Below are 22,506 nucleotides of genomic sequence, written 5' to 3'. Positions count from 1 at the left end.
AAAGTTTCCAGAAAGTTTCCAGAGAGGAAAAGACATTCTTCCAGTTCTGAGAGGCACAGAAAGTCTTCATCTGTTCCACCATCTGTGCCTTTCAAGAAGCCATCCTCTGTGACTGGAAAAAAGGCTTCATCGACGGATTCACAGTCGACGGTACCGTCGGTGAGTGCCTTTCCGACGACAACATCGACTTCCGGATTTCCACCGTCGATGGCTCTGCCGGCGAAATCGTCGACGAGAACAAGTACCCCACCGTCGACGAGAACTGCAGCGACGACATCAGCGTAGACGACCGTCTACACCTCGTCATCGTCGACGGCACTGATGTCAGTGTCAGCCCTACTGTCGTCTACGGTAGACTCGTCGGCAAGAACTTTCTGCTATTAAAATAACCGTGCGTCCAGCGTCGACGGCACCGTCCATGACGAAGTCTATTTACTCGTCGTCAATGACATCGTCGACGACACCGTCGACGAGGGAAAAACATCTAAAAGAGTAGAAAAGCTAACACCAACCCACACATCACCTAGTAAGGTGTTCTCCCTTGTGCCAGTACATCTTTTGGAGGGAGACGAAGACTCAGATGAAGAGGAGCTTTTTGGAACAGCCCACAGTCCATCTGAATTGAATGTAAAGTACCAGGAAGAAGAGGAATATGAAGAAGCTTATGATCCCCAGCTTTACTCAGAGCAACAGCAATAACAACAGGGGATGTTTATTCCTTCCTCCCTGCTTACTGACCTTAGAGCGATGTTAGTGGATTACAACAGAAGGTTTCCTCCTCAAGAAAAACAACCTCCTCCATCGCCTATTTCTGGTGTTTCTACTCCACATCAGAGACCAATGTCCTTACATCTCACAAATGTGGCCACTCCGGACATGACAATTCCTCAGGACACCGACATCTCAGAAGGGGATCAGGAAGAAGGAGAGCTCATGGACACTCACTCAGAGTGGGACGAGTACATTATCCCTGCTCCTTCTTCTCCTTCTCATTCGAAGGTGGAATCCCCACCAGAAGACATTGGAGGATTTCACAATCTTCTAGAGAGGGTAGCCAAGTGTTTTGCCTTACCGTTACCTACTAAACAAACAGACTGTTTCCTGTACGATTTTAAAGAACCCTTTCAGAAGTCTGTGCGCTCTATCCCGACGGTGAACTACCTGTGGGAAGAGGGCCTTAAAGTCATGAATAATCCGGCTACAGTCACAGCAGTATTGCCACGTTTGGATAAAAAATAGAAAGCTCCTGATGATGCACCAACATGCTTAACAGGGCATCCTCCTCCGGATTCAGTAGTAGCTCAGGCAGCTCAAAGAAGATCGAAGAATCCTTCTGCCCCGATTTCCGCACTCCCAGACAAGGAGGGTAGGCGGCTAGATAACATAGGGAAAAGGTTTTCTTCTATGGCTAGCCTAGTAGTTAGAGCTGCCAACTCTTTGGCTATTCTGGGTAGATTCGACAGACAGCTTTGGGTGGACATTGCACCTTTTATTAACCAACTGCTGGAGGATGCGAGATCGGAGGCAAATAAAACGGTACAAGAAGGTCAACGCACGTCTGCAGAGCTTATAGACTGTGCAATGGATATAGCGACCACTGCTTTTAGACAACTTGCAGGTGCAGCTGTACTAAGAAGACAGGGCTGGCTTAAAGCCACCTCGTTTCGCCAGAAGTTCAAAATAAAATCCTAGACTTACCCTTTGATGGCCAAGCGCTATTTGGAAAACATGTCGATGAAGCCCTACAATCAATCAAAACGGATACGGCAAGGTCATTAGGGACCTTGCAATATCGAAGATCGTCCTTTCGTCCTAGAGGGCGTGGCCAACCCTCATACAGAGGGGGATATCAACAGCACAGATATTCTTCCTATCCATCATCTTCACAGCAATATCGTCCATACTACTCGCAAAGGCAGCCGCCACAACCAGCCTATAGTAGACCTGCCGGCCGTGGACGTTCAACCCGTCCGGCCAAAGATTCGGCTCGTAGAACCTGATGTTTTCAAGGCTCTGGCTACGTCCAGTCCGCCTCCTGTCGCTTTGGGCGAGAGGATCTCTTTATTCCTCAGTCAATGGCAAACCATTACTTCAGACAAGTGGGTCCTACAATTAGTGAAACGGGGCCATACTTTAGAATTTATCCAGATTCCTCCCTCCAGCCCTCCCCGCAGGACTCCTTCAAGATACCCTCAACAACTCAAAAAAGAGATCGACAAGATGCTTCTCAAGGAAGCTATAGAGAAGGTGCCTCGGGCCCAACGAGGAACAGGATTTTATTCCAGGTTCTTCATCATTCGGAAAAAGTGGAAGGATTGGAGGCCGATCCTCGATTTAAGGGAACTAAATGTATACCTAAAGAAGCAATCGTTCCGAATGATCAGCAGTCCTTCTGCGTCTCAATCTGGGAGATTTTATGTCATCACTAGACCTGAAAGACGCATACTTCTACATACCCATCCACCCTGCCCACATAAAATACTTAAGATTCACCGTAGCCGGGAGCCATTATCAATACTGTGTCCTTCCTTTCGGACTGAAATCAGCCCCAAGAATATTTACCAATTGTCTAGCACCAGTCGCAGCCTTTCTCAGAAGGAGAAAGCACCAGGTTTTTCCATACTTAGACGATTGGTTGATAAAGGCAAAGACTTACGCAGGAGCGCACAAGTCAACAAAAAAGTGAGTTTCCTTACTAACCAATCTCGGATTCACAATCAACTGGGAGAAGTCCAACCCCCTACCAGTACGCAATATTACTTTTCTAGGAGCAAGACTGAACACAGAATCCACCATGGCATGTCCCACGTTAGAGAGGCAACAAAAATGACTGACTAGTAAGTTCCATACAAAGAAGAGGAAAGGTTACTGTCAGTCTGTTCTAATCGCTGTTGGGCATGATGTCTTCATGCATACCTCTAGTCCCTCTGTGTCGGCTAAAGATGCGCCCCTTACAAGAGCAACTAAATCGTCAATGGCTCCAAGTATCAGGCACTTTCGAAGACCAGATACAAATAACTCCGATAATGATCAGAACTCTGAGATGGTGGTCTCAAAGGCATCATCTATCAATCGGCCTTTCGTTTCTACAACAGCCAGCCCCGTGGACCATAACAACGGATGCCTCACTGGAAGGCTGGGGAGCGGTGTTACAGGATCTGAAAATAAGAAGCAAATTGCCACTGCATCTGGCATCAATGCCTATCAATTGGCTAGAACTCAGGGCAGTGCACCTGGCCTTACAAGCGTTTCTCCCAAGGATCTCGGGATCGCAAGTGGTTGAATGAACGGACAACACCACTACGATGCACTATCTCAACAAACAAGGAGGCACAAGATCTCTCACCCTCTCCAAGGAAGCCCAAGCGATCTGGAACTGGGCCTCGCAGCAAGGCATCACACTATCAGCGGTACACTTGCCTGGAATAAACAACAAGACAGCAGATGCACTCAGCAGGCAGAAATCGGACTGCCACAAGTGGGAGCTAGACCAGACAGTACTGAACCATATTTTTTCCCTGTGGGGAACACCAACGGTGGACCTGTTTGCGAACAAAGACAACGCCAAATGCCAGTTCTTCGCAAGTTGGCATCACCAGAAGGGATCTTGGGGGAATGCGTTTTCGATAGTCTGGTCAGACATCTTTGCTTACGCCTTTCCTCCCATTCCGTTGATCCCAAAGGTCCTCACGAAGATGAAAACAGAACCGTGCACTCTGATACTGATAGCCCCGTACTGGCTGCGCCAACATTGGTTTGCGGAACTTCTCCTTCTGTCACTCAAACCTCATATTCCACTGGAGCCGTTACCTCAATTACTAACAATGAACAGCCAGGTTCGGCACCCCGATCCGCAGTCAATGCGATTATCAGCATGGCTCCTCACCACAGAGAGTTCGCACATTTGAATATCCCGCAGGACTGCAGGGATATTTTGTCAAAAGCAGAGCGGATAGCACTAACAAAACGTATCCATGTAAATGGAAAAGATTCTGTGCCTGGTGTCATCAGCGTCGGATTGACCCTCTAGTCTCACCACCAGAGGAAATATTGCCATATCTCTTACAGCTAGCTCAATCTGGCCTAGCACACTCGTCCATTAAAGTTCACTTAGCAGCTATAGCTGCATACAGACGTTCAGATGACACACCCTCACTCTTCTCTTCTCGGCTAATTAAGAGATTTCTGAAGGGGCTTTTCAGGGTTTACCCTCCTTTCAGACCACCGCCTCCTTCGTGGAATCTGAATATTGTCTTGGCACAACTGATGAAACATCCATTTGAGCCGATCCATCGTGCTTCCCTCAAGTTCTTGTCGTGGAAGGTTGCCTTATTGGTAGCCCTTACATCAGCTGGCGGGTCAGTGAGGTGCAAGCTCTGTCCACCCAAGAGCCATTCCTGCAGCTTAAACACGACAGACTGCTAATGCGCACTAACCCGCATTTTATTCTAAAGGTTCCGTCAGACTTTCACATAAACTAACCTTTAGTCTTCAAGTCTTTTTTTCCTCATTCATCTACTCCGGCGGAAAGGGCATTACACTCCTTAGACGTTAAAAGATGTGTTCAATTTTATTTGGACAGGACTAAATCCTTTTGACGCTCTAATCAGTTATTTGTAGCGTACAGTGCTCCTAGGAAGGGATACCCACTATCCAAGCAGAGTATTTCCAGATGGATCGCCTCAGCCATTCGCTTTTGCCATCAAGCAGCGGGCAAACCTTAACAATCATCCGTGCATGCTCATTCTACGAGAAAAGTCTCATCGTCAGCGGCACTGTTTGCCGGAGTGCCACTACAAGGCATTTGTAGGGCAGCAACATGGAAGAGCTGTCATACTTTCACGAAGCACTACTGCTTGGAATCTCTATCTCAGGGAGAGGTAGTAGTAGGCCAAGCGGTTCTCAGGAATCTCTTCAGGTGAAGGTGAGCCATTTCTCCTACATCCCTCCATCCTAGAACAGGTATGCACATTGTTTACATAAAAAAAAAAAAAGAAAAACAGAAATGTATACAAAGATAAAAGAACGTTATGACAATCACATAAGTAAACGGGTTTGAAGACAACGGTCATGTTACAGTAGTGTCTTATAATAATTTATTTTTACTGTGTCTCTTGGTATTTCATCATGTAGCTGTACATGCATATCTATGTGTATGGAGGTATATATAGATATATATGTTCGATGGCATGTGTAGCTGCAGATACACATGCTGTGCACATCCCGCCATCTGGTGTTGGGCTCGGAGTGTTACAAGTTGTTTTTCTTCGAAGAAGTCTTTTCGAGTCACGAGACCGAGGGACTCCTCCCATTTCGGCTCCATTGCGCATGGGCTTCGACTCCATCTTAGATTGTTTTTTTTCTGCCATCGGGTTCGGACGTGTTCCTTTTCGCTCCGTGTTTCGGGTCGGAAAGTTAGTTAGAATCTCGGAAAAATCGTCGATATTGTTCGCGTTCGGTATCGGGTTAGTTACAAAAGATCGACACTGACTTTTGAAGAGCTCCGGTGGCCCTTCGGGGTTTTTTCGATCCCCCGTCGGGGCCTGGTCGGCCCGGCCACGTGTCTCTTCAAGGCTGATGGAACGGACCCCATTCCGCTTCTGCCCAAAATGCCATAACAAGTATCCATATAGAGATCAGCATCTGGTCTGTAACTTGTGTTTGTCGCCGGAACACAAGGAAGATACTTGTGAAGCTTGTCGAGCGTTTCGGTCCAGGAAGACACTAAGAGACCGAAGAGCAAGGAGACTGCAAATGGCGTTGGCGCCGACAGGACAAGAGCGTTTCGAGGAGGAGGAAGAAACATTCTCCATCCATGAATCGGATGAGATCGATCCCGAAGAAACGCCGAAAACTGTGAGTAAGACGTCGAAACACAAAACTCACGAAAAAAACACTAAAGCCCAGGGGACGCCACCGCCAACAGGCCATGGCTTAACCCGAAAAATAGGTGACCGATCATCGGCACCGAAAAAGGGCACGCTGGGGGCGAAGTCATCCGACTCCGGTCGAGATACCGCCACACAGCAATCTCGGGCTCGAGATAGTGGCTCCGAGCAGGTTCGGCACCGAAATGGGTCGGCACCGAGAGACCACGACGCCAAAAGTAAAGGAGGTTTCGTCGGAACCGAAAAAAGCAGCCGATAAGGTTTCGATACCGAAACATCCGGCCTCGGAACCGAAAACGAGTTCCTACACTGAGGAACAAGGACTGTCCACACAAATGAAAACACATAGATTTGGACAGGAATTGGAAACAATAGAGCCAGACTATACACAAAGAAGGCTCCATATCCAAAAAGAAACAGGGAAGATCAGTACTCTCCCTCCAATTAAAATGAAACGCAAACTTGCCTTTCAGGACAAAGACAAGCAGCCACAGGCAAAGGTGGCTAAACAAGTAACCCCGCCACCATCTCCACAATGCTCTCCGCAACCATCACCGGTAGCCACTCCACCAATGATGCAATCCCCAACTCATACAGGAATGAGTCAAGATGACCCTGACGCATAGGACCTTTATGACGCACCAGTGTCAGATAATAGTCCTGAATGTTATCCAGCTAGACCGTCGCCACCAGAGGATAGTACAGCCTACGCACAGCTGGTGTCGAGAGCAGCTGCATTTCATAATGTCAGCCTGCATGCTGAGCCCATTGAAGACAAATTTCTTTTTAACACACTGTCGTCCACACACAGCCAGTATCAAAGTCTTCCTATGCTACCTGGAATGCTAAAACACTCCAAACAAGTATTTGAAGAGCCTGTAAAAGGAAGGGCTATTACTCCAAGAGTGGAGAAAAAATATAAACCGCCACCAACAGACCCCGTGTACATCACACAACAGCTAACACCGGACTCAGTTGTAGTAGGGGCTGCGCGCAAAAGAGAGAACTCACATTCTTCAGGAGATGCACCACCTCCAGATAAAGAAAGTAGAAAATTCGACGCAGCAGGCAAAAGGGTGGCAGCACAGGCAGCAAACCAGTGGCGTATTGCCAATTCACAGGCTTTGTTGGCCAGATACTATAGGGCCCATTGGGACGAAATGCAACACTTTATAGAACATTTGCCCAAGGAGTTCCAAAAGAGAGCGCCGCAAGTAGTAGAAGAAGGACAGAGTATCTCCAACAATCAGATACGGTCAGCAATGGATGCTGCAGACACAGCTGCTAGAACTGTCAAGACAGCAGTAACAATAAGGAGACATGCATGGCTGCGTACATCAGGATTTAAACCAGAAATACAGCAAGCTGTGCTGAATATGCCATTCAACGGACAGCAGTTGTTTGGGCCGGAGGTGGACACTGCGATCGAAAAACTTAAAAAAGACACTGACACTGACACAGCCAAAGCCATGGGCACACACTACTCCCCACAGGGCAGAGGCACATTTCGAAAAACACAGTTTAGAGGGGGGTTTCGAGGACAAAGCACAGAACCCACAACCTCACAAACAAGACCCACTTACCAGAGCCAGTATCAGCGGGGACGTTTTCGAGGACAATATAGAGGGGGACAATTCCAAAAGAATAGAGGAAAGTTCCAAAGTCCCAAAACTCCTCAAAACAAACAGTGACTTCCAAGTCACACATCCCCAACACATAACATCTGTGGGGGGGAAACTAACCAAATTTTACAAACATTGGGAGGAAATAACAACAGACACTTGGGTCCTAGCAATTATCCAGCATGGTTATTGCATAGAATTTCTCAAATTCCCTCCAAACGTCCCACCGAAAACACACAATATGTCAAAACAACATATAGATCTTCTAGGACTAGAGGTTCAGGCATTGCTACTAAAAGAAGCAATACAATTAGTACCAAAACACCAGAAAGGAACAGGAGTTTACTCTCTGTACTTTCTCATACCCAAAAAAGACAAAACTCTGAGACCTATATTAGATCTCCGAACATTAAATACCTACATCAAATCAGATCACTTTCACATGGTGACATTACAAGACGTAATTCCACTACTCAAACAACAAGACTACATGACAACACTAGACCTAAAGGATGCATATTTCCATATACCGATACATCCTTCACACAGAAAGTACTTAAGGTTTGTATTCCAGGGGATACATTACCAATTCAAGGTGTTGCCATTCGGAATAACAACTGCGCCAAGAGTTTTTACAAAGTGCCTGGCAGTCGTAGCCGCACATATCAGAAGGCAGCAAATACATTTGTTCCCGTACCTAGACGATTGGTTAATCAAAACCAACACGCTAGAAAAATGTTCACAACACGCAAAGAGTATGTCATAGAAACCCTCCACAAACTAGGTTTCTCAATCAACTACACAAAGTCACACCTTATACCGTGTCAAACACAGCAATACTTAGGGGCGACAATCAACACAGCAAAAGGGATTGCCACTCCAAGTCCACAAAGGGTTCAGGCATTTCACAATGTAATACAGGCCATGTATCCAAAACAAAAAATACAAGTCAAAATGGTGATGAAACTCCTAGGCATGATGTCCTCATGCATAGCCATTGTCCCAAACGCAAGGTTGCACATGCGGCCCTTACAACAGTGCCTAGCATCACAGTGGTCACAGGCACAGGGTCAACTTCTAGATCTGGTGTTGGTAGACCGCCAAACATACACCTCGCTTCAATGGTGGAACAGTATAAATTTAAACAAAGGGCGGCCTTTCCAAGACCCAGTGCCACGATATGTAATAACGACAGATGCCTCCGTGATAGGGTGGGGAGCACACCTCAATCAATACAGCATCCAAGGACAATGGGACACTCACCAAAAACAGTTTCACATAAATCACTTAGAACTATTGGCAGTATTTCTAGTGCTGAAAGCATTTCAACCCATAATAAGCCACAAACACATTCTTGTCAAGACAGACAACATGACAACGATGTATTACCTAAACAAACAGGGAGGGACACACTCAACACAGTTGTGTCTCCTGGCACAAAGAATATGGCATTGGGCGATTCACAACCACATTCGCCTAATAGCACAATTTATTCCAGGAATTCAGAATCAGTTAGCAGACAATCTCTCTCGGGATCACCAACAGATCCACGAATGGGAGATTCACCCCCAAATACTAAATACTTACTTCCAGAGTTGGGGAACACCACAAATAGATCTATTTGCAACAAAGGAAAACGCAAAATGCCAAAACTCCGCATCCAGGTACCCACAAGATCAGGCTCAGGGCAATGCGTTATGGATGAGTTGGTCAGGGATATTTGCTTACGCTTTTCCCCCTCTCCCACTCCTTCCATATCTAGTAAACAAGTTGAGTCAAAACAAACTCAAACTCATACTAATAGCACCAACATGGGCAAGACAACCTTGGTACACAACACTACTAGACCTTTCAGTAGTGCCCCATGTCAAACTACCAAACATACCAGATCTGTTAACACAACACAAACAGATCAGGCACCCAAATCCAGCATCGCTGAATCTAGCAATCTGGCTCCTGAAGTCCTATAGTTCGGACACTTAGACCTTACACATGAATGTATGGAGGTCATAAAACAAGCTAGGAAACCTACCACTAGACATTGCTATGCAAATAAGTGGAAAAGGTTTGTTTATTACTGCCATAATAATCAAATTCAACCCTTACACGCATCTGCCAAAGACATCGTAGGATACTTATTACATTTGCAAAAGTCAAAGCTAGCTTTTTCTTCCATTAAGAGACATCTTACAGCAATTTCAGCTTACCTGCAAATTACGCACTCAACTTCTCTATTTAGGATACCAGTCATAAAAGCATTTATGGAAGGTCTAAAGAGAATTATACCACCAAGAACACCACCAGTTCCTTCATGGAACCTCAACATTGTCTTAACACGACTCATGGGTCCACCTTTTGAGCCCATGCACTCTTGTGAAATGCAATACTTAACATGGAAAGTTGCATTTTTAATTGCCATCACATCTTTAAGAAGAGTAAGTGAGATTCAAGCATTTACCATACAAGAACCATTTATTCAAATACACAAGCATAAAGTAGTTCTACGGACAAATCCTAAATTTTTACCAAAAGTCATATCACCGTTCCACTTAAATCAAACAGTAGAATTACCAGTGTTCTTCCCACAGCCCGACTCTGTAGCTGAAAGTGCACTACATACATTAGACATCAAAAGAGCGTTAATGTACTACATTGACAGAACAAAACTAATTCGAAAAACAAAACAATTATTTATCTGCCTATTACACCAAAGGCACACTCAACTAGAAAGAAAGGTGCTACCATGGCCTTTCTAGGAAATATTCCAATGACTGAAATATGTAAGGCAGCTACATGGTCTACGCCTCATACATTTACCAAACACTACTGTGTAGATGTGCTAACAGCACAACAAGCCACAGTAGGCTACGAACATTGTTTCAAACAACTTCAACTCCTACCGGCTGAACCACCGCTTTTGGGGAGATAACTGCTTACTAGTCTATGCACAGCATGTGTATCTGCAGCTACACATGCCATCGAACGGAAAATGTCACTTACCCAGTGTACATCTGTTCGTGGCATTAGTCGCTGCAGATTCACATGCACCCACCCGCCTCCCCGGGAGCCTGTAGCCTTTTAGAAGTTGATCTTGAACATCTGTATATTTGTAAATATATTACTTTAAACTACATTATGTACATTACTCCATTGCATGGGCACTATTACTAGCATACACAACTGCTACCTCACCCTCAGCGGGGGAAAAGAATCTAAGATGGAGTCGATGCCCATGCGCAATGGAGCCGAAATGGGAGGAGTCCCTCGGTCTCGTGACTCGAAAAGACTTCTTCGAAGAAAAACAACTTGTAACACTCCGAGCCCAACACCAGATGGCGGGATGTGCACAGCATGTGAATCTGCAGCGACTAATGCCACGAACAGATGTACACTGGGTAAGTGACATTTTCCATATATATATTTAGATATATATATATAGATAGATATATAGGTGTATACTTATATAGTTGCATATTATATGCAGGATGATAATAAGGTTTTGTGGATCAAAGTGTTTTTTTCTATTAGAGGTGTTGTCATATTACAATGTGCATAGTTATTGCTCTCTACTCTGATTCAAGCATGTGAATCTATGAAAGTTCCAATACTGGAGTAAGAAAATAAGTTACTTACCTGTAACTGTAGTTCTCCAGTATTGGAATCTTTCAGAGATTCACATGCGCCCCACCAGCCTCCCCGGAGAAGCTCACTTCACCTCTTTCTTTCTTTCTTTCTTTCTCTATTTAACATATTATACGCACTTATGCTTGGAAAATCTGAGGTGCTGGAGCTTCTCTCAGGAGGTTCTGAAGGGTGCTGTCGTCTGATTGGTGGAGGCTCAGGTTTGGTCCTTTTCACAAAATGACTCTGATAGACTGTGAAATTGAAGAGGCCTAGGGCCTTTTTTTTCTGCTAATATGTCTTAACATTACTTGTGAAAATTGTACCGGGACTCCCATCTCGACGACGGGGAATGATTCAAGCATGTGAATCTATGAAAGATTCCAATACTGGAGAACTACAGTTACAGGTAAGTAACTTATTTTCTTCAAGCGACTCCAACTCTTACAGGCTAGCTACCACTTACTTCAGGAGGGGGCTGTTTTTCAGTGTATGCAAAGCATGCGTTTCTGCAGCTACACATGACATTGAAGGAAAATGTCACTTACCCAGGAGAAATCTGTTCGTTGCATCCCTCCTCTCCGAAAGCCTGTAGCCATTGTAGTACTTTCTTTATATATATATCTATATATATATATATATATATATATATATATACACAGTGGCATGTGTAGCTGCAGATACACATGCTGTGCATGGTTCGCCATCTAGTGTTGGGCTTGGAGTGTTACAAGTCACAGGATTGAGTGACTCCTCCTCTCGGTCATAGTGTGCATAGGCATCGACTCCTTTGTTAGATTGTTTTCTTTCTGCCGTCTGGTTCGGACATGTGTCCTCTCGCTCTGAGACTTTCAATTCAGAAACTTTATATTAACTTTATTCTACGTCTGTATTGTTTCGACCGCCTTTACATCTGCAATCAATCCAGAAGTACCGTTGAGATCCAGAAAATGCCCTTTCGGGTGATTGCGCTCTACTTGGGCCTGGTCAGGCCTACCACGCCATAGCCTGATGGATTGGACTCCATTCCGATTTTGTCCTCGATGCGACGCAAAATTCCCTTAAACTGATCAGCACGTGGTATGTAATCTTTGCCTTTCTCCAGAACATCAAGACAAAGATTGTGACGCCTGTCAGTCGTTTCTGTTGAAAAAGACAATGCGTGACCGGGGAGCAAGAAGCCTCGAAATGGCGTTGAAATATACAGAGTCCATGAGAATCTTAGAGGAGGAGCAGGCACATACGGCTGTTTCATTCAGGACACTGACTGCGAAGCAGATTCAGTTAAATACAGCCAACCTATCACAGTGGCTCAACATGTGAGTACAGCTGCCCCCACCCCCGCTATCAAGAAATCCATTAAGGACTTTGGTGCACCACTGCCAGAAAGCCATGGTTCCACCCAAAAGAAATTTGTCATTGACCGACCCTCTGGTTCGGCTCCAAAAAAGGCAAAGTCACCCCATCAATAGGCCATGCCTGTTTCGGTGCCGGAATCGAGCAAACAAATAAAAAGCTCCACCTCCTAGCCGACGTCCACACTCTTTGGAGTCGAAAATACAACGTTCGGCTTCGGAGTCGAAATCTCAGCTGGTATTTTTAGGACTGAGAAATGTAGGTACTATTTCGGAGCCGAAATAATTATTCTACACAGAAGACAGGACTTTTGAGCCACCTAAAGCACATATCAAAGAGAACTACTGAACAATCCTCTAAAGTCATAAAGCCATCTGAATATCATTCCGAGGACTCTGATCCAGCCAATCTTGGAGGTAATGGACAGTAGACAGAGAAGGATATTTAGCCATAAGAAGACAGGAAAAATGATTGCTTCACCTCCTCCACAGACCAAAAGGAAGCTGGAGTTTCAAGTAACTCTTGACACTTCTTCACACCAGCAAAAATATTTAAGAGAAAGGAGAAGCCATCACCTTCATAGCTCTCTCCACCTCATTCGCCACAGCTTTCTTTTTCTCAACTGCCTACTACCCCACCACCACTACTTTCACCATCACACTTCCATACCTACTCACAGGGAGATACAGTGGACCCTTGGGACTTGTATGACTCAGATCTTAGACCGTCAAATGACCCAGATCTCTATCTTACCAAACCTTCACCACCAGAGGATAGTACAGTTTACACTCAGGTCATATATAGGGCATCTGCATACCATGGGATTCAGATGCATCAGATGTATGCAGAACCATTGGAGGAGGATTTTTTTAATACATTATCCTCCACCCACTTATGCTACCCGTGTTTACTAATGCTGCCTGGTATGCTTAGATATGCTGATGATATATTTAAGGAACTAGTCAAGGCTAGAGTTTTAACCCCAAGAATAGATAAAAAATATAAGCCTGCACCAGCAGACCCAGTCTACATTTCCCAACAAGTACCACTAGACTCTATTGTAGTTAGTGCTGCAAGGAAAAGGGTTAATAGCCAGTCTTCAGGGGATACTCCTCCCCCTGGCAAAGAAAGGAGGAAGTTTGATGCTGCGGGTAAAAGGGTAGCTACACTAGCAGCTAACCAATGGCGTATTGCCGATTCCCAAGCCTTGTTAGCAAGGTGTGACAGGGCATACTGGGATGACATGCAAGAATTCTTGCAATATTTACCCAAAGAGCATCAGAAGAGAGCTCAACAAATTGTTGAAGAGGGACAAGCGATCACTAATAATCAAATTAGATCTGCCCTTGATGCAGCTGAAACTGCAGCTAGAAGTATCAACAATGCGTAGACATACATGGTTAGGATCCTCTGGGTTTAATCCCGAAACCCAGCAGGCCGTGCTTAACATGCCTTTCGATAAAGAACATTTATTCGGACCTGAAGTAGATACAAATATTGAAAAACTCAGAAGGGATTCTGACACTGCAAAAGCCACGGGCGCCCTATATACCCCACCTTTTCGGGGTTCCTTTCGCAAACAACATTTTAGGAGAGGCTTCAAACCCCAATCGACAGAGGCTTTCACCTCCCATCCCAAACAAACTCAGCAATATTATCCAAGAGGGTCATTTAGAGGCCCTTACAGAGGCAACACTTTAGAGCCAGAAGAAAGTTTAATACCTCAGACTGTCACCACTACCCCAAAGCAATGACTTCCTCTACAACCTACAATCCCACATGTCTCCTGAGAGGAAGACTGCAACAGTTCCACTCTCACTGACAAAACATCACCACAGATGTGTGGGTACTTTCAATTATCCACAATGGTTACTGCATAGAACTCATTTCTATTCCACCAAACATTCCCCTTCGTTCTCACAGACTGTCTCCAGAACACAATGTTCTGCTAAAACAAGAGGTACAATCTCTATTACTAAAAGGAGCAATAGAAAGGGTTCCAATATCACCACAAGGAACAGGACTATATTCACTATATTTCCTTATACCAAAAAAGGATGGAACTCTCAGACCAATCCTACATCTCAGACCCCTAAATCTATACATCCTGTCAAAATGTCTAGCTGTAGTAGCACCTCAGCTCAGAAGACAACACATACATGTCTTTTCTTATCTAGACGATTGGCTAATAAAATCAAGCAATATTCTGCAGTACCAACAACATACTCAATGCACAATAGATACCCTACACACATAAGGGTTCAAAATCAGTTACCAAAATTCTCATCTTCAACTAGCACAGGTTCAACCTTACTTAGGTGCAATTCTCAATACTCAAAAAGCATTAGCCTTCCCAAATCCACAAAGGGTGGAGGCTTTTCATTTCCTCATATCACAAATACAGCTCAGTCAGAATAACACAGTAAGATTTTTCATGAAACTATTGCGAATGATGGCATCATGCATACAAATAGTACCGCATGCAAGACTAAACATGACACTGCTGCAACAGTGTCTCTCACAACAATGGTCTCAAGCACAGGGTCAATTACAGGATCTAGTGTTGCTAGACCGCCAAACCTACAAATCTCTGCAGTGGTGGAATCACAACAACTTAATAAAAGGGCGGTCATTTCAGGACCCAGTGCCTCAGACCATAATAACAACAGATGCGTCAATGACAGTTTGGGGAGCTCATCTCAACAACCTAATCATACAAGGGGAATGGAACTCAACGCAATTAACTTATCACATAAACCATTTAGAATTGTTAGCTATGTTCCTGGCCCTAAAAGCTTTTCAACCTCAGGCACAAAACAGTCTTAATAAAAACGAACAATATGACAACAATGTATTATCTGAAGAAACGGGGGGGGGGGGGGACACATTCATCCCAATTGTCCCTCCTAGCCCAAACAATATGGAAATGGGCAATTCACAATCAGATTTACTTGCTAGTGGAATATATCCCAGGGATTCACAATCAGCTAGCAGACCTACTAAGCAGGACGCAGCAACAAATACATGAATGGGAAATTCACTCTCGGATACTTCAACAGTGCTTTCAAATGTGGGGAACACCAGACATAGACCTTTTTGCAAAAAGGGAAAACGCAAAATGCCAAAACTTCGCATCCAGACACCCACACCCTCTATCCAAGCGCAATGCTCTATGGATCAACTGGTCAGGGATATTTGCTTACGCTTTCCCCCTCTCCCATTGATTCCATTTCTGGTCAACAAACTGCGTCACTCCACTCTCACCATGATACGCATAACTCCCACGTGGGTATGCCAACACCGGTACACAACGCTTCTGGATCTTTCAGTACTACCCCATCAACAAACCAGATCTGTTAACAGAGAACAAGGGTCAAATTAGGCATCCTAATCCCAGTGTACTCAATTTAGCGATTTGACTCCTGAGGTCATAGTTTGGATATTTACACCTTCCATTAGAATGCATGGAAGTTCTAAAACAAGCATGCAGGCTAACAACTAGACAGTGCTTTGCAAACAAGTGGAAACGGTTTGTTTACTACTGTCAACCTAAAAATATAGATCCATTTAAACCATCAATACAAAATATTGTATGATACCTGCTTTATTTACAAAAAGCAAATTTAACTTTTTCCTCTTAAGAGTCATCTCACGGCTATATCAGCATACTTACAAACCATACAGCATACTTCTCTCTTCAGAGTCCCTGTCATAAAATCCTTTATGGAAGGACTTAAACGCATTATTCCACCAAGAACTCCACCAGTTCCTGCATGGAATCTCAATATTGTACTCACAATATTAATGAGACCACCATTCGAGCCCATGCATTCATGTGATATTCAATTTCTCACATGGAAAGTTGCTATCTTAGTAGCAATTGCTTCATTAAGAAGAGTGAGTGAAATACAAGCATTCACTCTCGAGGAATCTTTTCCCCCAAGTACACAAACATAAAGTTGTACTTAGGACAAATCTAAAATGATTGCCAAAAGAAGTTTCTCCTTTTCACATTAACCAATCAGTGGAATTGTCCGTCTTCTTTACGCAGCCAGACTCAACTACTGAAAGAGCTCTTCACACTCTTGACCTTAAAAGAGCTCTAATGTACTATGTTGACAGAACAAAAGAGTTTAGGAGAACTAAATAGCTTTTTGTTGCTTTCCAACAACCACATAAGGGTAATCCTATCTCTAAACAAGGAATAACTGGATGGATTCTGAGATGTATTCAAATATGTTACATTAAAGCAAAAATACAAGTTTTGATAACTCCTAAAGCACATTCCACTAAGACAAAAAGGTGCTTCTATGGCATTTTTAGGAAACATACCAATGGCAGACATATGCAAAGCTGCCACATGGTCCACACCACATACATTCACAAAACATTACTGTGAGGATGTATTATCAAAGCAACAGGCCAGTGTTGGTCAAGCAGTACTAAAAACACTATTTCAAACCACTTCAACCTCTACAGGCTAGCCACCACCTCACTGGGAGAAGGACTGCTTTTTAGTCTGTGCACAACATGTGTATCTGCTACACATGCCACCGAACGGAAAATGTCACTTACCCAGTGTACATCTGTTCGTGGCATGTAGGGCTGCAGATTCACATGCGCCCTGCCCTCCCTCCTCCCCGTAAGCCTGTAGTCGTTGCCGTACTTATTTGTATTTATGTATATATATATATATATTTACATTTGCATGGACAGCTTAATTACTTATTATATTTAGTTGTACATTTACATTCTTTCACTCTCACTCCTTCCTATACCCTTCTGCGGGAAAAAAATCTAGCAAAGGAGTTGATGCCCATGCACACTATCACCAACAGGAGGAGTCACTCGATCCCGTGACTCGAAAAAAGACTTCTTTGTCGAAAAAAAAATAGTAACACTCAGAGCCCAACACTAGATGGAGAACTATGCACAGCATTTGAATCTGCAGCACTATATGCCACGAACAGATGTACACTGGGTAAGTGACATTTTCCATATATATATATATATATATATATATATATATATATATATATATATATATATATATATATATATATATATAGTCACTCCTTACTTCACCCTCCTGCGAGAAAACAATCTAACAAAAGACTCGGACTCAATGCCCATGCGCAATATCACTCAGAGGTGGAGTCACTCAATCCTGTGACTCGAAAAAAAAACTAGTAACACTCCGAGCCCAACACTAGATGGAGAACTATGCACAGCATTTGAATCTGCAGCTCTATATGCCACGAACAGATGTCTACTGTGTAAAATATACATACATACATATATATATATATATATATATATATATATATATATACTTAGATATAGATAGATAGATAGTGCGCTCAGGGGTCCCGCACGTGGGATGGACTTTTCAGTGCTTATGACTTCGATGAGAATTCCCCGGTAGGAGAATTAGAATTACAGGTAAGCAATTTATTGTTGCTCCACTTAAAACATAAAATACATTGCATTATTTTATATGTTGTTTTGTAAAGCTAAAGAATTTCACTTTCTAATTCCAAATCTTCTACCAGTGCCAGGACCTCTGTTGCTAATTTGGATTTCCTGCTATTTCAGTTGCCTACCTCCATCCCTAGCTTTCATTGTTCATTACCCATGCATTCCAGAATCTTTCTTGAATTCCTCTTCTTCCTGAATGCCTCAAATTGAAATAATTTGTCTTTATTTAAGAGTCCATTCACTACAAAATAGGCTAAATTAGCAAATGCCCATTTCCTTGCTAAGCGTCTATTACCAGAATGAACTGCTGTATCATTTAAAAATGGCCCTCATTCTTCTGTTCTTCAGCAATCTTCCTCTTCTCTCAATACCAAGCCTAATCTGTTTCCATGTATGAATACTGCACTCTCATCCCCCTCCTTCCCTTGGAATTATGCATGCATTTCAATACCTCTTTTGGCTGCACTTCTTTTCCACCATCTTTTGTGAATGTCTGTGTCTGAACATACGTCTGTGAACAGCTCATACCAGCATGCAACTCTTGTGCTTTGTAAAGTGACCTCTTCTCCCATCCGTGCACCCCCAGGAGTACTAGGATTGCACTGGACAAAACCAGGCAATCAAGTGGTCATTGTGCGTTTTTTAAGGTGATTTGTTTTTTTTGTTTATTAGGAGATATCCATATTATCTTCTTCAGTTGAAAATAATTTAATGTTGCGGCATCAGTGTCTAATTAAAGCACTCAATATTTTCTTTTGTACCTATTTTTAAGGATCGACCTCTTCCTAACACCTGGAAGAAGATAGATCAGTCTAGAGATTATAATAATGGCAACGAGCTCAGGGAATACCAACTGGAAGGACTCAACTGGCTTCTTTTCAACTGGTATAACCGGTAAATATTGTGTTATTTTAAATTACATAACAATTAAGTGCACATACCAAACTATTCTGTTGAGTACATTGCCAGAAATTACATCACAACAGTGTGGTATTACTGAATGCTAGCAACTTCATTAGAATCCTTGTCACCCATATGGCCAGCCGCTCTACTCTTTTACTGGATCACAGCCAGCATGATTCATCTATGGTTGGAAGTGCATTCTCCAATCAAAAGCTATGCTGGATCTGAGAGCAATTATTTGAACCAGTGTAATCACTGTGGTTTTGCTGTGAAGTAGCAGTAGCTTAATACACTCAAGCCCCACTAAAAGCTGAACAGCACCTCAGAGTGCCTCACCAAGAAATAATCGTTTCAGTCATGCTTTTCATAGATGCACCTATTTACAGGTCACATTAGCTAAATGTGAGTATATTTACCTTACAAAAATATGCTTCTTGTAATTGGAGAATCCTCTAAAGTGACTGTAGTACTAGTGATTGTTTTCAGATTCCTTTATAAAGAAAAGAGTAAGTGAAAATGGGATGAGATGGACAGCAATCTCTACTACAAATTAAACACTGCAGCTTTAAGGTAGGCAACAGCTCCAATATCCCATGCTGCCATACTGTACATGTACATGATCACTGAGTACCAAGTGTATGTTCTTCGGAATCTTCCCTTGAAAGGAAAATAAAACGATGTTGACATCTTTTTACATTGATTCAGTACCTAAGGATGTCTTCTCACTTTTCATGTTTAATCTAAACATGACATTCCATATTTGTTTTAATTTTGCAGATTATTTCAGTCACAGCCCCTCTAAAGTTTTCACCATATATTGATTACTCTTCCTGTGTCAGAAAGACATCCGGGGAGAACCCTCCTTTATTTATATGCCTCTGACTCTCCCACAAAGTGAAAGTGTCAGTGTGATGTTGCATTGTTTATGAATACACATAGATTGGTGGCAATCAAAGTTAAAATCAACACTCCAAAGACATTTATTAAGGGTAAAGCTATATAAAAGATTTGGCATGTGGAAATTTCTAGTGGACGTGTCTTTTCCACATCAGAGCATGAAGGCTACTCTACCCATTTCTCAAGAGGTAGATCTAAAAATCAACTCTGTGACTAATAACATAGCAAAGACCTTTGATGTCAAGGCACACACCATAGGTACAATATATGCTGAGTCGTATTCTCTCATGTACTGGATTTGCTGTCCTTTAAGAAAGAAAATGGCATTTGTTAAGCCTCCATCACTTAAGAAAACTAAAGAAATCCCCACACTCCAGGGGTATCTAGCACCCCGAAGTGTCTTGAGCACAAAGATATTTTATTTCTGAAAAGGGATATATTTCCTTTGATATTAATATGTTGCTAGAGTCACCCTTGAAGAAATTTCCACCAGCACAGTTACCTTCCTGAGTTTCCTTGATCAACCAAATAATTATTTCTCCAAAGTTGTATCCAACAAGTGGAGTTTGAGTTAATACCTTATGTAGAACTGAAAGGATATTCACTTGGTGTAGTGAGGGAATTAAACAAAGGATAAAAGAGGACCTCCGGGTAAATGGCACAGGTATGAGAGTGGTAGGCCTCAAGTCCGAAGGGCTGATGTGAGGATAAAGGGCATAAGTAGAGTATGGTGCAGAGGTGATGGGAGAGAGTTAAAAGGAAATCATGAGACTGAACAGGAGATCAGCAAAAGAAATTAACTGAAATAGATTTTAAACTTGAAAGTTTTTAGTCCTTTGAAAAATTGGAAGAACTTTTTAGAGCATCTTGTTAAACTGGCAGTCCATTCCGGGGCTGCACCACAGGAGGGCTGTATGGGGGGCTTGCAGGAATTGATTTTCTTGAATTCCAGACTAAGCTTATGGATGCTTCTATAATGCCACCATAGCTTTTAAAAGAGTCACGTAAGTATTCCAGGCATCAGTTATGAATACCCTTGAACATGATGCTTACTAACTTAAATGTTTCTATGACCTCCACGGAAAGTCTATAAAGAGCTTTCAGTACAGGCATTTGTAGGAAAGCACCCCATTTTAGGCATGATACCCCCACTTTTTGCCTGTCTCTTGTGATTTTGACTGAAAGTGCTCTGTGTTCCTGCTAACTAGATCCCCAGTGCCAGATCTCTCTTCCAAAATTGTCCAGTTGTTTTCCCCAGTTGGCGTAGCCTGTAACACCCTCTGTAAGTCCCTAGTAAATGGTACTCCTGGTACATAGGGCCTGGGGTACTAAAAGTCCCTAAGATCTGCAGCACAAGTAGTGCCACCCGAAGGGACTCCTCACCAGACGCACACAGTGCTGCCATCGCCAGCTGTGTGTCTTGGTGCAGACAAAAGTGAAAACATGACCTGCTACACATCCCTGTGTGCCAGGTCCCCTACCACTGCATATGACCCCTAAAGAAGCCTTACAGCCCTAAGGCAGGGTGCATTATATCACATGTGAGGACATAACTGCATGAGCAGGTATTCCCCTGCTATGTCTCCGTCGATTCTTATACATAGTAAGTGGACAGGTAAGCCATTTTAAATGCATGTGCTGGACACAGGACAGTCTGAATTCCCCAGTTACATGATGGCTTCTCTGAGTATAGACATGTTTGGTATGAAACATCTTGTATTTATAAACCCTCACTGAATCCAGTAATGGATTTAATAATACATGCAATCAGAGAGCTCTTTAGAGGTGCCCTCTGCAAAACCTACTGACTGCTAGTTTGTTGACTGACTGGCCTCAACCAGTTCTGCCACAGTAGACATTTTTCTGACCTACTGAGGTGAGAGCCTATGCTCTTGGGGACCAGGAACAAAGCCTGCTCTGGGCTTTCAGATTCCTCCATCTTGTTTTGGACGGGATTCACATTCTACGGTCAGAGTTATGCCTCCTTCCCACCGGAAGTGGTCATTAAGAGGGGTTAGTCACCCTGAAGGTCGGTAGCCCAATGACTGCTACCAGGTACTCCCCTTAGTGCTCTTGAATTGAGTATTTAGGTGACACCTTTGAACCCAAGAACTTAGTTTTGACGGATCAAGATAAAAAGGGCAAAGATCGGTCACTGCACGGTGAGAACAGCAGAAGAGCTGAGACCTTTCAGGGTGAAACCCTCCCTGCTCACAACTCTCTTGAGAGTTGTGACAGAGTGACTCATCCTGCAAGCTGGAGAAGTACCAAAGCCTTGGATAGCCTACCAGCACCTCGAAAATTGCCACCAGTCTCCTTTGGAATAGAGGAGCTACATCCCTGCGGACCGCGGGCACCAACAATCAGAGTCTGGTCCACCACCTTGCAGCTCCCAGGCCCGACTGAAGCTGCAGATGACCAGGAGAAGGTACTTGTGCTCTGGAGGCCCAGAACTGTCTCCCCACCTAGTGTGAAGACATCAGGACCAACCGAAGCTGTGAAGCACCAACCGCCAGGGTACCGGACACCCTGCACCAAGCACCAACAGTTAGTCCATTCCAGATACCCACTGCACCAGGACCGAGCAGCCGTCAAACGATGTCAGCACCTCTGATACCCACTTTGTGAGTGGCCGAGCAGTCCTGATTTTGCTCCTGCCATCTGTTAACCCCAAACTGCAAGAAGCATCTTAGCACGCCGGCCCGTCCGCCATAACCACTCTACACCTGAGGCGTCCAGCC

At 43.6% G+C, this 22,506-nt stretch overlaps 1 protein-coding gene across 8 annotated transcripts in view; it reads left to right on the top strand.

The window, feature by feature from the left end:
- The window catches only part of CHD9 (chromodomain helicase DNA binding protein 9), a 1,629,153-nt gene that overhangs the window by 487,589 nt on the left and 1,119,058 nt on the right, over nucleotides 1-22,506 (top strand). For all 8 annotated transcript variants that reach the window (XM_069216350.1, XM_069216347.1, XM_069216351.1 and 5 more), the window contains one exon: nucleotides 18,738-18,859. In XM_069216350.1, the coding sequence (XP_069072451.1) occupies nucleotides 18,738-18,859 (122 nt within the window). The remainder of the gene's footprint in view (nucleotides 1-18,737; nucleotides 18,860-22,506) is intronic.

This window comes from Pleurodeles waltl, chromosome 12, assembly GCF_031143425.1.
Source record: "Pleurodeles waltl isolate 20211129_DDA chromosome 12, aPleWal1.hap1.20221129, whole genome shotgun sequence".
Taxonomy (NCBI): domain Eukaryota; kingdom Metazoa; phylum Chordata; class Amphibia; order Caudata; family Salamandridae; genus Pleurodeles; species Pleurodeles waltl.
Note: the sequence above shows the minus strand (reverse complement) of the source record. Positions and strands in the feature narration are given on the sequence as shown.